This window comes from Rhea americana, unplaced genomic scaffold, assembly GCF_003343005.1.
Source record: "Rhea americana isolate MKP2758 unplaced genomic scaffold, rheAme1 scaffold_557, whole genome shotgun sequence".
Taxonomy (NCBI): Eukaryota; Metazoa; Chordata; class Aves; order Rheiformes; family Rheidae; genus Rhea; species Rhea americana.
Window position 1 is genome coordinate 7,914 of NW_028186709.1, and position 14,906 is coordinate 22,819.

The 14,906-nt window shown below is 60.8% G+C and overlaps 1 protein-coding gene across 1 annotated transcript; it reads right to left on the reverse strand.

Moving 5' to 3' along the window:
- Positions 1-854: 854 nt before the first annotated feature.
- On the reverse strand, positions 855-14,830 carry IQGAP3 (IQ motif containing GTPase activating protein 3). The gene is made up of 37 exons (XM_085318856.1): positions 14,740-14,830; positions 14,251-14,407; positions 13,821-13,898; positions 13,546-13,622; positions 12,964-13,031; positions 12,590-12,703; positions 11,980-12,158; positions 11,605-11,692; positions 11,160-11,323; positions 10,861-10,948; positions 10,576-10,739; positions 10,311-10,471; positions 10,077-10,201; positions 9,795-9,958; positions 9,624-9,714; positions 9,349-9,516; positions 9,126-9,268; positions 8,910-9,050; positions 8,742-8,825; positions 8,384-8,455; positions 7,665-7,734; positions 7,296-7,504; positions 6,879-7,031; positions 6,602-6,765; positions 6,206-6,430; positions 5,980-6,120; positions 5,365-5,449; positions 4,816-5,048; positions 4,475-4,607; positions 3,769-3,871; positions 3,075-3,219; positions 2,773-2,860; positions 2,370-2,582; positions 1,972-2,138; positions 1,704-1,805; positions 1,312-1,420; positions 855-980 (listed from the first exon to the last, which is right to left on the reverse strand). The coding sequence occupies exons 1-37, from the start codon at positions 14,802-14,804 to the stop codon at positions 867-869; spliced, it is 4,845 nt and encodes a 1,614-aa protein (XP_085174982.1). The 5' UTR covers positions 14,805-14,830; the 3' UTR covers positions 855-866.
- Between the last annotated feature and the right edge of the window lie 76 nt (positions 14,831-14,906).

Sequence of the window (14,906 nt, forward strand, 5' to 3'; positions counted from 1 at the left end):
AGAGAGCAGCCGCAGCACGCAGGGAAACGCGACTTAAAAAATGGATTTTCTCTTATTGCACTTTGATTGCCTACAGGACAGCCTGGTGCCTTCGCAAGCAGTGATTGCAAAGGCAGGTCCAGCATTCCCGCTCCCTAGACCAGGTACAGAGTCCAATTCTGACATCTCCCCATCTTTAACTAGCAGGGAGGAAGAAAAATATTAGAATACCTTTATTTCATTACTTAAAATTTGCCTAGTGTCCAGAAATCCTTAGTGTCCTTAAGCAGCCAGCTGTTAGCGACATAGGAACTAAACAGCCAAAATATGAACAATTAGGAGTTTTAAAAACAGTTACAGGTGCCGTGAAAGATGCAGCGGCCACGTCGTCCCTCCTGGAGGGAGACGGTCACCTCTTAAATACCCAGGTACCGATTTGCTCCAGAGCCAAGCCAGGAAGGGAGGGATGCTCCCAGCTGGATGCAGAGGGCTCGTAATGATGCTTTTGGGGGTTGGCCAGGGTTTGGTTAAGCTTTGAGCAGAAATTGGAGCCGAAGCAGCTTGCCCAGAGTCCCACACCTAACTTTGGTTCAGAGAGCCCTGATTTTGGAGCCGTTGCGCAGCGGGGAAGGAAGACATCGCCTCCACCCTCCAGGGAAAGGGAGCCCTCTGCTCTTCCCGGGGAGATGCCGTTTGCTGCAAGAGCTCAAGCGTGCTGGATCAGGAGACACATCGAGGCGGCTTTCCCCGCCGCACAGGGGACCGCTCGGCCCCAGAATGCTCTCCTTGAGGTTTCTTTTTGGCAGGTTTGCATCGTCATCCATCCCCCTACCCCAGGATGCCCAGCAGCACCCTTCCCTCCCCCTCCCCCACCCATCCCCTGCTCGTTACTTCTTGAAGAACTTCTTGTTGAGGAGGAAAATGAGCAGRTTGACGTTGACTTTGGCCTTGTTGAACATCTTCAAGACTGCTACACCCTCGTACTGCAGCTGCAGCAGGTCCTGGAGGAGAGATATCAGAGCCTCTCCTAACCTCAGCACCAGGCAGCAACCCCCTCCCAGACCCTGGGAGCCCCAAGGGAAGAGAGAAGCCACCAAGGAACCAGGTTTGCATTAGGAAACACAGCGAGGAGATGCTTCCCCGCAGCGTGGTGAGTCTGTCCCCTCCTTGACGCACGGTTCCACATCAGCTCTGGCCAGTGCTCTCGACCACGGGGTTTTGGGGAGACCATCCACCTCCCACACCCCCTAGGCTGAGCCCTCCTMGGTTCAACCTCRTTCCCACAGCAGTGTTGAGAGCTGYCGCGTATGGGCACAGCGGCGGGCTGCCCACCTGGTAGTGGAGCTGGAACTTCTCCATGTCGATGCCCATGAATTTGGCTTTCACCTGGAACTTGCCCGATTCCTCGCAGGGGATTATGTCGAAAATCACGTTCTTGAACCTAGAGGGAACGGCAGGAGTTAGCACAACCCAGATGGCAACGCCGGGCCCCTTGCCACTCCATCTGGAGCCTCCGAGCAGCCCCATCCTCATGGATGGATCCAGATTTACAACTCAAAAAGCCATCTCCAAAACCCAGCCCTACTGCAGTCCCTGGTAACACCTCGAACAGCTCACCCCATCCCTAGGGGACGATGGGACCGCAGGGGCCCCTCCAGGTGGTTTTGCCCTGCCTGCCCGCCCACAAAATTGCGCTGCAGTAGCTCATTTCCCAGAACACGTACTGGCTGACGGGCAAGTCCTCGATCTCCAGCAGCACCCCCTTCTCAAACAGCCGGGCTGCYGTGTAATGCAACGACTGCAGCTTCTTGTTCTTCCCGCTGGCCCTGCAAGAGACAGGACCACGGACTTGGGTCTCTCACCAGAGGGTCTTTAACCACAGATAACCCCTCCAACCCCACGTGCATTAAACATTCACAACATCCAGATAGGGGTTTAGGGTTTTCTGGTTGTTGTTTGGCTGGGGCTTTTTCTGGTGCAATGAAAACCTACTTGTTGCTGGCTGCCAGGTTGTCGAGGCAGGTCTTGATGTACTGGTTGTAATAGTCAATCTGCTCTTCATAAAATAAGGTCTTGGAGTTGAGCCCTTGGAGGGTCTGTCTCAGTTTCAGGAGCTCCCTTTTGCGGTGCTGCCGATAACGCCGCTGATTGCGGATATCCTGGGGAAAATTAAGCCATATGAGAAAGCTGGTGTCACCCACCCGTAGCTTCAAACGAGCTCCTAAAACAGGACACCAGGTGGGTTTGAAGGGGGGACCTCCAGACTCGAGGTGGCACCAAGGCATGCACCCAAGCCCTGCAGCACTCTCCACTCCACGGGGCCSTGGCCAAGCAATCGCTTGTGCCTCTGCCTGTGGAGGCTCCTGCGCAGCACCTGGCCACCAGCTCACCTTGGCCATCTCATTAACGATCCCTTGGTACTCATCAGCAGAGTCCACCACGCCCAGGCTCTCCAAGCGCCGCAGATTTCGGATGACCTTACGTTTCTTCTCCTCCATGGAGAGCTGGCTGTTCCCAGTCAGAGAACGGTTGCGTTTCAGCTTGTCAGGGGTCTGGGCATCCCGCAGCGCCCGTCTGTGCATGAGATGGGAGTGGGTGGCCTCCTGGGGGACAAGACAGGAGGGACGTTTCACAAGAGTGTTGCTGGAGTCAGCCACCGCAGGGACATACAAAGAGCAAGGAGCAGACTAGCTTTCTGCTTGTGGCACRTTTGTGTTGTCCCCTTAAAAGAAAAAGAGGGGTTTGGCACACATTCCCATGGAGGCAASCAGCACTTCTCCCACAAGCACCCACCTCGTCCTCCGATGCTGGTGTCTGCAGGATCTCCAGAAGGGAATCTCCAGGTTGGGACTGGATCACATCCACTAGCATTTGCTTGGTGCTAGGTGAGAAAGAAGTCAGGTGCACTGTTCCGGATCGTTTCCCTCGCACATGTTGTTTAGTATATTCTGAGCTAGCATCATCCACCACCAAGCTCCCCTGAAGCCAAGCTAGCAAGAGGCCACACGACCCTCGGGCTGCAGCAGGGCACTGGCTGCCCAACTCGCCTCCTGCGCCACATCCCCAGCGCCCTGCACCCAGAAGCACGTCCTCACCTCAGCAGCAAGCTCTTCACGTCGGCCTCCTCGCTGCTGGCCTCCAGCACGAGCTTGTTCGTGAGGGTGAGGGAGATCTCCACTTTGGCGAGCTGGGAGAGCGCTTGCTCCGTGGTGCCGTCTGCCGGGTTGGGAACGCCCTCGCCTGCAAGGGGCCAGGAGTAGCCCCACGGGGGCACAGGGAGCTGAGCTGGCTGCCCCCGGACCCTGCTGCYGGCACAAGCCCATGCAGCCATGGCCAAACCGATTTGGCAAGCCTTTGGTGCAAGAAAAGCGTCCTCAAACAGACTCSTGTCTGCAGAGGACCCAAGGGTGTGGGGTGGGGAGCACGTGCCGGACAGCGCACAGAGCAAGGAGACTCCCACCCTCCCCCGAGCTGCAAGGGAGCACATTAATATACAGAAGATTAAATCTTCTTGGCTTTAGAGGCAAGGTAGTCTGGATTACAGTACGGACACGTCCCAACCGCTCTGGTCCTATAAAGCATTAGCCCTCTTGCAGAACCCAAGACTGAAGAACACCGACACTGCAAAAACCTTTGCAAAATTCAAACCCACGTGAATTGGAATGAGGGCTTGGATGCTCCGCAGGGAAAGATGAGCTGAGCCACACATTGAGAAGGTTGTGACTAGCAGAAAGTGCCGTTTGCTATGGCTTCAGGAGATGTCAAAGCTCGCAGCAGCACCGTACGTACCRACAAGGAATTGGACTGTAGGAATTTCATCAAGATCATCCAAAAGTTCATGCAGGGGGTCTCCATGAAGCGGTGCAATGGAGTCCTGATGCTCTAGCAGGAGCTGGATAACGCAAGAGAAAAGAGTCAAGGGGTACAYGAAGGCAAAAAGGATTCGAAACAAGGGCTGGTCTGGTAAGGAAAGACACAGCTGCCTTYGCACCCGAAAGACGGAACACTGCAGAGTTGGGAGCTCAGGAGAGGACAAACAGCAGAGAACCTGCAGAATCTAGATCGTTTGCTTGTGTAAAAGGAGGAAKGTGATCACATAACAAACAGCCTGAGAGCCCGGAGCAGACGTCCTTGTGACGGGGTACGGGGGGACGTGATGAAACACAGCAGAAAGCGAAGGCCCAGGGGATGGGGACTGAAGAGGAGCTCACACACACACACACAACATGCATTTAAGCTGTRGGATCCAGCCCCACAGGACACAGCAGGGCCAAGAGTTTGCCAAGTTCCCTGAAGGGATTAGGAAGTCACATAGCGGGGGGATGTACGATGCTGATGCCCTTTGTTGGCAACTGGGGACACCGGTGTTTTCGGAGGACAGAATCCAGGAGTTTGCTTTGGACAACGCGCGTGGAGAGCATCATGCCGAGGTTGCCAAGGTTCAGGCTGTGTTGCACGAGACCCGCTCGTCTGCGGGTGGATCTCAYGCCCTTACCTTGTGCGTGTTAATGAGCTCCCCCACCGTGATGTAGATGACTGGCTTGGCCACTGCCACCATCTCCGAGTACTCATCCATGTTAAACCGCTCTTCTGGCTCCGGGACGCAACAGGCAGCAGAGATGAACTCCCTGTTGGGGAAGAAACTCTCAGCAAGCCCCCAAAGTCCCCGACTTTAGCTAGATCCCTCCCTTCCTCCTCAACGTATCCCCCTTTTTATTTCTAGGGTCACAACCCTCACTTGGCCCTGGGCAGAGAAGATGCCTGGACACTCAGCACCGTGCAGCCCAAAGCCTCAGGCATGTCCCTAAGTGGGGCTGACGCCATCCCGGTGCCCACCTGAACTTGTCATGGGTGTCCTCCAGGTAGCAGTTCACCACGCGCAGGTGAGCGTTCTCCCCGTCAAAGACCTTGCGGGCAGCCGCGTGCTGCAGCACCTTGGCGATGGAGCCCAGGTTGCGGCGGTGGTCGGGGTGCAGGGCCACCCCAGCTGAGATGTCCACGACGTCGAAGCCGTCAGGAGCCACCACCGCCGGGTTCATGAAGCGGTAGTAGAGCAGGTTGCCAACGATCTAGGACACAGGATAGGCWGGGAGTGTCCGCACAGGGCTGGGAGCACGTGGGCTGGTGGCTCACTGGGGAAGACTGTTTCTGTGCTCACGCTGCCCAGGGTGGGAGCTCCCGGTCCCTTCTGGAGGGGACAGCAGCACAGAGGAGTGCCCAGAGTTGGCATTTCCTTAGTGGCTTAAGGAAATCATTCAGACTTGAAGGCAAATTCAAGTCAGGAGAGAAATTACAACCGTGCTACGAATGCGTCCCTGAGCAAGATCCTACACCACTGCCTACACACGCAGCTGAACCCCCACCAGGTAGCACAGGTCCCCMCACCTTATAGATCTCCTCTTCTGAGGCCTCAGGGAATTTCTCAGCCAAAGACGTCTTCAGGATCTTGGCCACGTAGCGCATGCCGTAGCTGGGGAGAGGACAGGAGAGCGCTCGGTCAGCACACGAGGCAGGGCCAGACTTGGCCATCCTGCCTGGTCTCCTGCGTTACACAAGAGCGTCACTGCTGTGCTTGGTGACATAGGAAGTCCCAAAGCCCTGAGACAACAGGGGTTCAACATACACAGCAAAATGCTTGAGGCTGCGCAAGCCCTGCCCTCTCCAACCGCCGCCTGTCCCTTCCTTACCCGCTTAGGCATCCCCGCGGGAAGCCTTCATCCCCCGAGACCCTCCCCCCCACCAAAGCGCAGGTTCTTCCTCGCAGACACCCTGGCAGCAGCAAAGCACCCAAACGCAGAGGCGAGACGTGCCAGCCAGCCAGCRCGTTACTGGAAGGGCAGAGACAGCAATGCCCGCTGAAGCTTATTTTCCCCCCTTGCTGGCAGTAGCTGAGGGGCAGGGAGGACCTCCATTGCCCAAGTGCCCTTTCTAGGGCCTCACTGAAGTTACCTTCAGGCTGGAAACATAGCAGGGAGGGGGCTACAAGCCAGGGATACGTACGGGATTTTATCCACAGAAGAGGTGATGGCAGAGACAAACTTGTCCGTCATCACTAGGAGGTTGCGGATAGAAATATCCAGCCGTCTTTGGACCTCGGGATAGCTCAGGGCCTGCTCAGGGCTGACCTCGTATGGTAGCTTGCTGCAGGCRGAAGACAAGATCCCCATCACTGGCTCAGCATCCATCAGCTTGCCTCTGGCCTAAGCACCCTCACCCTGGGCCTGACCTTTTCTGCCCACTCTGCGACTCCATCTGGTTGATCCAAGCCTTGTAGATGTCCACAGGATTAGTGCGGATGCTGAGGGTCTTGTCCTGCAGGACCTCCTGCACAGCGCTGCCCAGGATCTGCCGCAGGGCGTTCTGCCTTCGGGCGTTGCGGTAGAAGCTGACCACCAGCCGGATCACTGTGGGGTTCCCAGTCAAGATGTCATGGACGTGGTCTACTTTGGACCTAGAGAAAATGATGGGATGAAGATGATTAAACATCACATTCACTTTCCAAGCACACCGTAACCAGCGTGAGGAACCAACAGCCAGAGAGAATAATTCTATCCGAGCAGAAGCTCCTGGCCTAGCCTCTTCCCAGCTCTCTCCCCACACTGGGGTGCCCATGGCCACCCACCTGATCTCCTCCTGCAGGGCAGCTTTGAAGAGCTGGAGCAGCAGGTAGGCCTCCCGCGGGTTGGACGCGTAGTTATAAAGCGTGAAGATCACTGACTCCATGAACTTGGTAGACTTGTTCTGGGGCATCTGGAAGATGAGCCTGGCCAGGTACCCAGGCTGGGTCTGCAGAGACGAGGAGCGTGACGATAGCCCCGTGTGCTGCAGGGCCAGGGCTGCCCCAGCCGTCGTACCAAGGGCTCTGCAGGTGGATGAGGACAGAGCCCTGTAACTCTTACCTGCAGCAGGTAGAAGAGGTGCTGGTAGGCCTCCAGCTTCTGCCGCTTCTCCTTGCTGAGCGACTTGAGCCCCTTCTGCTTGTCTATAGCCATCATCTCCGAGAGCTGCTCCTTGTTCTTCTTGGTCAGCTTCTTGCAGTGGGAGACCACTTCCTGGAGCAGCCGCGGGCAAGGAGAGAGCAGAAACATTGGCAGCTGTGAGCAAGCTCCAGATTTCAGTCTAGCTTCTGGGGAAAGAGCCAGAGGCACCTAGAAGATATCTAAATCCCTTGAATTGCTTTAAAAGCAAAGCAGAGAAGTTTAAGCTGTAATGCCAAGGTGGTGAGGCCAGATTAGCACTAGTTTAACAGCCAAGGCACCACGGCAGAGCCACGTGAGGTGGCCGAGGTCCTTCCCCTCCCCACAGGGCTCCCTGACCTGCAGCGTGATCCTGTTCTTCACCAGCAGCCCAATCTTGATGTCCATGAGGTCCAAGTCGCTCTCGAGCTGCTTGCTGGCACGGATCCTCTTCACCACCTCCTCCCGCAGCTGCAGCAGCTCCGACTCCTCCCAGAAGTCATGCTGGCTCTGCTCCAGCAAGTGGATAAAGCGCCGGACGATGCTCAGCGGTGGGTTCCCGGTGTGGACTGCAAGGAGGCACGGCGGCCCCGTGAGCGTCCGCTGGAAGACGGGGCGGCCATCCGACGCGGGCCCTCGCRGACGCTTCCGGCCGGTAGACGAGCAAGGAGGCATCCCCATCCCCAATTAATTACAGCCGCTTCAGAGCGGAGACAAGCAGGCACTTACCCAGCATCCTGTAATCCCCACGGGCCTTGTTAGCTCTCACAAAAGCCTGGATCTTAATTACAGCTTTAATCTGCCAAGACAAACAAGGGGTGAGAGGGGGGAAGAGGAGGGAAGGCTCCCCACAGCATCCCCGCAGCAAACTGGGAGCGYCGGAGCGCCAGCCAGGCAGCCGGCTAGCTGCTCCCTCCGCGCTTGTCGGGGCCTTCCCAGCTCCGGGAATCTGCCGGCGCATGGGATAAGGGTATCCAGATCCCAGGAGGGAGTCCAGGGTTTCGCCCCCTGCCTCGGAGGGCCCTCCGCAGCGGTTGCCTCCTCTGCGATCGCTGCGTTTCCCRCGCTGCAGCAACGCCGGAGGAGCAGCTTCGCCTCCCGCGGGTGACGCTTTCCCTCCCGACCTTCCTCCCCTCTAACGCGCATCACTCGGTCCCTGCTGGTTTTCCAGGGCGCTGGAGCATTTCCCTCAGCCGAGCTCAGAGGTCGCAGCCAGGCTTACTAGGCACCAGAGCCGTGTTGCTTCCCATCCGCCCCGGTGCGGGGAGGCACCACCAGCTTCTCCGCGCTCCAGTTCGGAGCTGCAGGCGCTCGGGAGCAGCGGTTTGACTGTGCTTTGGGGGATTTTTTTTGCCCCTCTGAGCCAGCAGCCRGCGACAAGCTCCCAGCATCTCCCGCAGGGAGATGTTTCAGGGGGCTCTCTGCAGTCTCCCAGCCCCAACACTCACGTTCCTCCTGAAGTAGCGCAGCCTCTCCTGGTACTTCCTACGGGCCTGCCACATCCTCACGCACGCCTGGATCTGGGAGAGACGTGCAGCGGTTTTCCGCTGCGAGGACTTACCCGGGGAGAAGAGCAGCGAGCGTGGCCGCGCAGCGGGCGCAGAGGGAGGGGGCAAGACGTCCTCCGCCCAAGCCGAGCTCGCAGCAAGGCTCGGTCTGTGCTCGGCGGGGATCTCCCGACACGCAGCGTTTGGACTAAGCTACGCGGCCGCCACGTCCCCGCCTCGAGCCGGCTGCCTGATGCGAACGGCGGCAGCATAAACCACGTCTGCGAAAAAAATAGACTCCAGCGACCGGATTTCCAACCTTTACTGCGGCATCTGCGTTGGCTCGCAAGTAGCGCAGCCTCTCCAGGTAAGCCCTGCGCTGCCTGTATCCTCTCCAAAAAGCCTGGGGACGAGGGGAGGCGGGTTATCCGGGTACCGACGGGGCAGCGCCCTGCCCGGGGCGCCCGGAGGACGGGGCGAGCGTCACCTGGATCCTGGCAGCCGCCGGCCGCTGCTCCCGGCGGACGAGGCAGCCCCTGGCCCGCGCCTGCAGCCGCACGACGAAGCCGACGTTGGCCGCCCAGAGGAGGTGCCGGTCGTGGGCCGCCGTCACGCGGGCGACGACGTCCTGCGGGCAGGAACGACGCGCCGGCTCAGCGCCCGCGGCGGCGGCACCGCCGGCCTCCCCGCGGCCCGGCACTACCTGGATCTCCTCCCGGCTCAGGTGCGTGGTGTCGAGGACGCCGTCGCGGGGCCGTTCCCAGGTGCCCTCGAACGTCCGCAGGTTCAGGTAGTACTCGGCGCCGTCCTGCAGCCCGTGCCGGACCCAGCAAGGCTTCCCGCTGCCTGCCCGGGGAGGAGCGCGGTCGGGGAGCCGCTCCCGCGGAGGGACGCGGCGCGGCTCGCCGCCGCCCGAGCGTCTTTACCCGCTTGCTTCTTGCCGGCCATGAGGGCGGCGAGCTGCTCCTGGTAGGCGCCGGCGCAGGCGGTCACCACGCCGCGCAGGGCCACGGCGGCGTTGCCCAGCACGCGCGCCGTCTGGGCCGCTTTGCCCTCCTTGATGGCCTGGTTGATGGCCGCGACGCCCAGGGCCACTGCGGGAGCGGAGGCAGGCGGGAGGGTCGCGGTGGCCCCGGCAGGTCCTGTCTTCTCCTCCCCGCTCGCCCCGCGGCATCGGCTCCCGGCGCTGCGGAGCTCTTACTTCTCCTTGTGGCCGCAGAGTCCTCGTTGGCCTCGGAAACGCCTTGCTGGATCTCTTCCCACCAGAGGACGGCCCCGTCGTCCTCCGTGGCCTGCAAGGYGGAGAGGAAGAGGCTCCAGCGAGCCCCGAGCGCGACCGCCCGCCGCCTCCGCTGCTCTGCCGGCCGCCTACCCGCGCCTTCCGCCTTCGCGCCCGCGTCAGGACGGCGTGGTACCGTCCGGCGACCGGCAAGGCGACGTCGGCCAGGCCGGCCGCCGGCAGCAGCAGCGCCGCCAGGGTCTTCTCGGCGTCGTCCTGCAGCAGCGCCTCGTTGACGAGCCTGACGGCGAGGACTTCTGCGCGGGAGGGGGACACGGCCGTCGGCCCCCGAGGTTCCCCAGCGCCCCGCGAGGGCCGGGCTCCCGRCGCAAGCGGGAAAAGTTTGCCGAACTCGGCGACGCGGCCGCCACTCACTGGCGTTTTCGTTCCGCACGGACGAGTTGGCGCTGCTCACGGCGGCCTGGATGTCGTTCCAGCTCAGGAACTCGCCCCCCGCTTCCCTAGATCGGTCTCTCAGCTGCAGCAAGTCGTCGAAGTACCTGCGAGGGGGGGGAAAAAGACGTGGGGCGACGGCTGAGCCGATCCGAAGCTGGAAGGTTTCCGGCCAGGGCCCGCGTGCCCCCGCTGCCCCGGGGCGGATCCGCTCACCGCCGGGCGTTCGCGTCCTCTACGTCCGAGAGGCCCAGGGCAGGGCTGACGAGGCTGCTCCAGAGCCCGTCCGCGTCTCCGGCCTCCAGGGCTCGGTTAACCAGCGCCACCGCCGACAGCATCTCCACGGCCACGAAGAGCTCCTCCTGCGCCAGCTCGCCCTGCGCGGGGCGGGCGGACGCTGACCCTCCCGGTGCCCCCCCCTGCCAGCACCCTCCCCCCGGTGCTCCCGGGGCAGCCCGCGCCCGGGGCGAGCCGCTCTCACCCGCGGGTGCTGGCGCTGCAGCAGGGCCAGCTCGCGCTGGTACAGCGGGGCGGCGAGGGGCTGCGCGGCGGGCAGCCGCGCCGCCGGGTCCATCAGCGCCGTCAGCGTGTCGGCGGGCGTCCCCCGGCGCACGGCCGCGTTGATTCGGCTCACGGCGCGCAGCGCTGAGCGGGGACGTCGCGGCGGGTGGGCACGGGAAGGGGCCGCCCCGGAGGCCGCACGGTGCCCGTGCTGGAGCGCGGTGCACCCAAACCCACCGCGGCCACCCCGGCCCCGGCCACTCACTGGCTCGCTCCTCCTCYCCCTTCTCGTTTGCGGCCAGGATCCCTGCCTGCAGCTCCTCCTGCTCCAGCAGGTCCACGTAGCCCAGCTCCTGCAGGAGGCACAAAGAGCCCTCTGGGCCCTGCATCAAGTCCCCCTTGGCCGGACGGAGCAGCCAACACTCAAACCCCCTTGCAGAAAGCCTGCGGCTCCACAGAGCRTCCCCTTCTTGAGCAGGGAGCTTCCTTCTGCTGGGGTACCACCATCAAAGCCATCCCAGGTGCCACCCATGCTCCATCCACCAGGCTTCTATGAGCCCCTACCAGTGCTTTCTGCTCCCGGTCCATGCTGAGCTGCTCCAAATACCAGTCAAGATTCTCCCGCTGCAGACAGCGCAGGGCCAGGACGGGATCCTGCAGTGCCTGGTACAGCTCCTGGGCGTCCTGGCTCTCCAAGGCATCATCCACCTGCTCTAACACTCCGTGGACTAGGAGAGAGGCCAGAGAGGTAAGTCATCCCAYGACTCCAGGGATAGGAGTAAACCTGAACCACAAGCCCACACGCCAAGAACTTTTTCTCCTTGGAAACATCCCTTCTCCTGCCAGGTCTGAGGCTGGCCTGAGGGGACATCTCCTTTCTGGAGACAACCAGACTGGGCTCTTCCTTCCAGCCTAGGATTGTCAGGATCGTGCCAGACTTGCCTGGTAAGCGCTGTATTGACAGCAGCAGCTCTGGAGACCCCCCTCGAAGGGCTGCAGCTTTGCTCACCATTCACTTTGTTGATGTTCCCTTGTATTTCAGCCTGGGTCAGACACCGGTCATAGATGTCCTCCCCCTCTGGAATCGCCTGCAGGTACTAGAGACAGATTCCCACCATGAGCTTTCTGCCCAGATGCATCCCACTAGCTGTGGGTCAGCAAAGGGGACCTTCTGGAGACTTCTGGACACATTTATCATCCCCAGGCCCTGAGGTCAACCACTACCAAGAGAAAAAACGCTGCACTCCCACCCCTCTCCCTGTCTTTTGGTGAACACAGGGTCTGGGCTTTATTTGCCAGACACAAGATRAGCCCCTCCAGCTGGAAGCACCTACCACCAGAGAAGGGGCTGTTCCTCCTTCTGGCCACTCCATGCCATACTTACCCTGTTCCTGGCATTGCTGGCTTTCTCCAGCTTTGCCTGGTAGAGCACCTCCTGGTAGACAGCTGCTGCAGGCTCCCGTAGGTTGAGCAACATAGCGTTGGGGTTGCACAGGGCCTCCATGGTCTGCTCCACCACTCCTCTCTCCACTGCCTCATTAATGGCCAGCACAGCTGCATGGACTGGGGGCAAGGTAGGAAGGAGATGTGAAACAGCCCCAGGGAGATGGAACAAGGTGCCAAGGGCTGTAGCAGGCCATCCACCAWGTACCTCTAGCCTGGCATGCAGTGGGAAAAGCCACCCCATGCAGGACGGGTGGAGGATCTCCCTTCTCCAAGGGCAGAYCCCAGTGCCCAGGCAGTCTCGATTTCTCTAGAACAAGTCCAGCTAATGCAAACCCCRGGCACTGTCAGCTGGGAAGGGGGTGAGCAGCAAGGTGCCCAACTGCATTTAGAGGCCTTTGGAGCACCTCAGAAGCACCGTGTGGTTTACGTGGATTTACCAAGTCCAGATTTGGCATTCAGGGGGCCAACACATTCAGCAGCAGGAATCCTGAGCCAGGATGCTGCTCCGGGCTGATACATGTCACCGGTTCCCCACAGCTCCCACTCACCCGCCGCCTCGTCCACCGAGAGCTCATTGGCCAGAAGGCCCCCGATCTTGCTGAAGGCGGGCAGCTGCAGGCCGTACTTCTCCAGCTCCCGCTTCATGTTGTTGATCTCCTCCTCTGGAGCAGAGCAGAGATGTCACCGCTCTGGCCCAGCGCCGCGCTCGAGCCACGCACACCTGCCCCGACCCAGGAGCCCCCGTTCCTCCACCGAGCCGAGGGTGCAGAAAACGCCCGCATCGGGGCCAGCGTTACCCACGCTCGCTCGAGATCTTCATTCCCAGCATCCCTTCTGTGGAAGGGATTCAGGAACGCGGTAGCACGCCCAGATAAACACGAGTCGCCAGCCCTGGCCCAGGTTTCCCCGCGTGGGTTTGTACCTGTGAAGTCCACTTTCCCGTACAAGTCCTGGATCTGCGGAGCCAGCCCCAGTTTAAACAGGTACAAGCTAAAAGATGAAGCAGACGCACACCATGACTTGCTTCTCCCTCCCAACACAGTACTTCGGATGTTTTCTGTCCTTGGGCATGGAGAAGGCTCTGCAGCCTCGTGGCCCAGGCTGGGAGAAGAGGACTTGGCAGTCCCACAGCCACCACAGACTCACTGAAACGCCCCCAGCCCCGTGCCTCACTTTCTCCTATGAGGAACAGGGATAATCCTTTAGTGGGCACAGATACTTCTTCATTAAAGAAATGCATGAGCCTGTCTCCAGGTTTCCAAGTCCCAGCGCTTGGATCCCATGGGCTCTTATATCTCTCCCTGTCCCRAAGGGTTTCATATCAGGACACGTCTCACAGAGTCTGTCAGATGTAGGATTAAGCAAACACAAGGAGTCCTCAAGGCTGGGATTTGGGAGCCTTCCCACCTTCTCGAGGCCAGTAAAGGGCTCCATACCACAAACATGAATCAAGATGACACCTTTGGCCCTGGGACCAGGGCTGGGGATGCTCGCTGGCACCCACCTGAGCGCATGGATGCAGTAGACCACCCGGGGCATGTTCTTCTTGTCATAGATGTCAGTGGTCTCTGGGTGGAAGATCTGCTGAGGACACAGGAGTCAGGCCRGGTCCCAGATGGTCCGTGGGGGCAGCAGGGCCCAAGGGACCGCCCTGGCGAGGGGAAGCCCCTCGGCACACCGGCGTTTCCCACCTCCGGCCCCACAGCACGCAGCCCCGGGCTGCTGCCACGAGGGTTTCCTACAAAAGCCAGCCTAGGGCCAGCCGAGGGGACACGTTACCGAGGGAAGCCCCACGTGGGTCATGGCGTCGCGCCAGTAGTTGATGTTATCCGTGTGCCGAAAGTGAAGTCCGGTTGCCTAGACAGGAGGAGATGAAATCAGCTCAGGTTCAAGCTCATCTTCTCCCACCCCTGGGGTCACCTGCTGCCCCAAMCCCACGGAGCAGGGGCCAGCGCTCACAGCTGAACCCGCAGGCAGGTCTGCGGCGCTCCGGGGCAGCGGAGCTTAGAGAGCCTGGCTGCAACCCCGCTCTGCGGGGCTGACCCCCCTCACCTTTACAGCCAGCACATTTCTCCCCACTTGGTGCYCACCAGCCTTGGAAAGACCCCTCARCCACAGGGCAKGTTGCACAGCTCTCGTGCCCCGTTGCAGTAGCAGAAGCGGGGCTTGTGTTCAGGGGCCGGGCCCTAGCACCATGGCCCCRTCTTACCTTGTACCGCAGCTGCTCGCGGTCGTAGATCTTCTTCAGGGGCACGAGGTCCGGGGCAAAGCAGTGCCCCAGCTTGGCCAGGACGACGCCGTTGCGCAGGCTCTCCTCCAGCTCCGTCGGGGGGGCCAGCTCCTCGTGCAAGCAGGCCTCCATCCAGCTGGCRGGGCAGAGACGCGGCGGCACGTCGTGGACCCTCAGCACCCACCGGCACGCCGCCCTGGGCCTCATCCAGGCAGGGAAAGCAGCCACCCAAGGGAGAAATCCCCCCACCGAGAAATCCACCTCGACGGAGTGGTTGGGAAGCGCATGGCTGAACGGCCAAGGAAAACCTCCAAACAGAGAGGGGCCAGGAGCAGGCAGGGCTTTACCTGCCGCCCGACCTTGCAGCCCCCCCACCCAGGGCCCCTTCTCCACCCCATCCTTAACCCCCCTCTCCCCCAGGACTCGGGGCCCCCAGCTCGCAGGGGGGCAGGTTGGGGGGTCCCTCACCGCTTGGCCTCCTCCAGGTGACACAGGTACTGGTAGGCGACGTTCTGCCGCCGCCGCTCGTCCATCTGGTCGGCGGTGAGGCGCTCCCCTGGGCGGCGGGACCGACGGGCACGGGCACAGACAGGCAGATCAGGGCTGCTGCTGCTTCCCTTGTTTTCCTTTTTTTT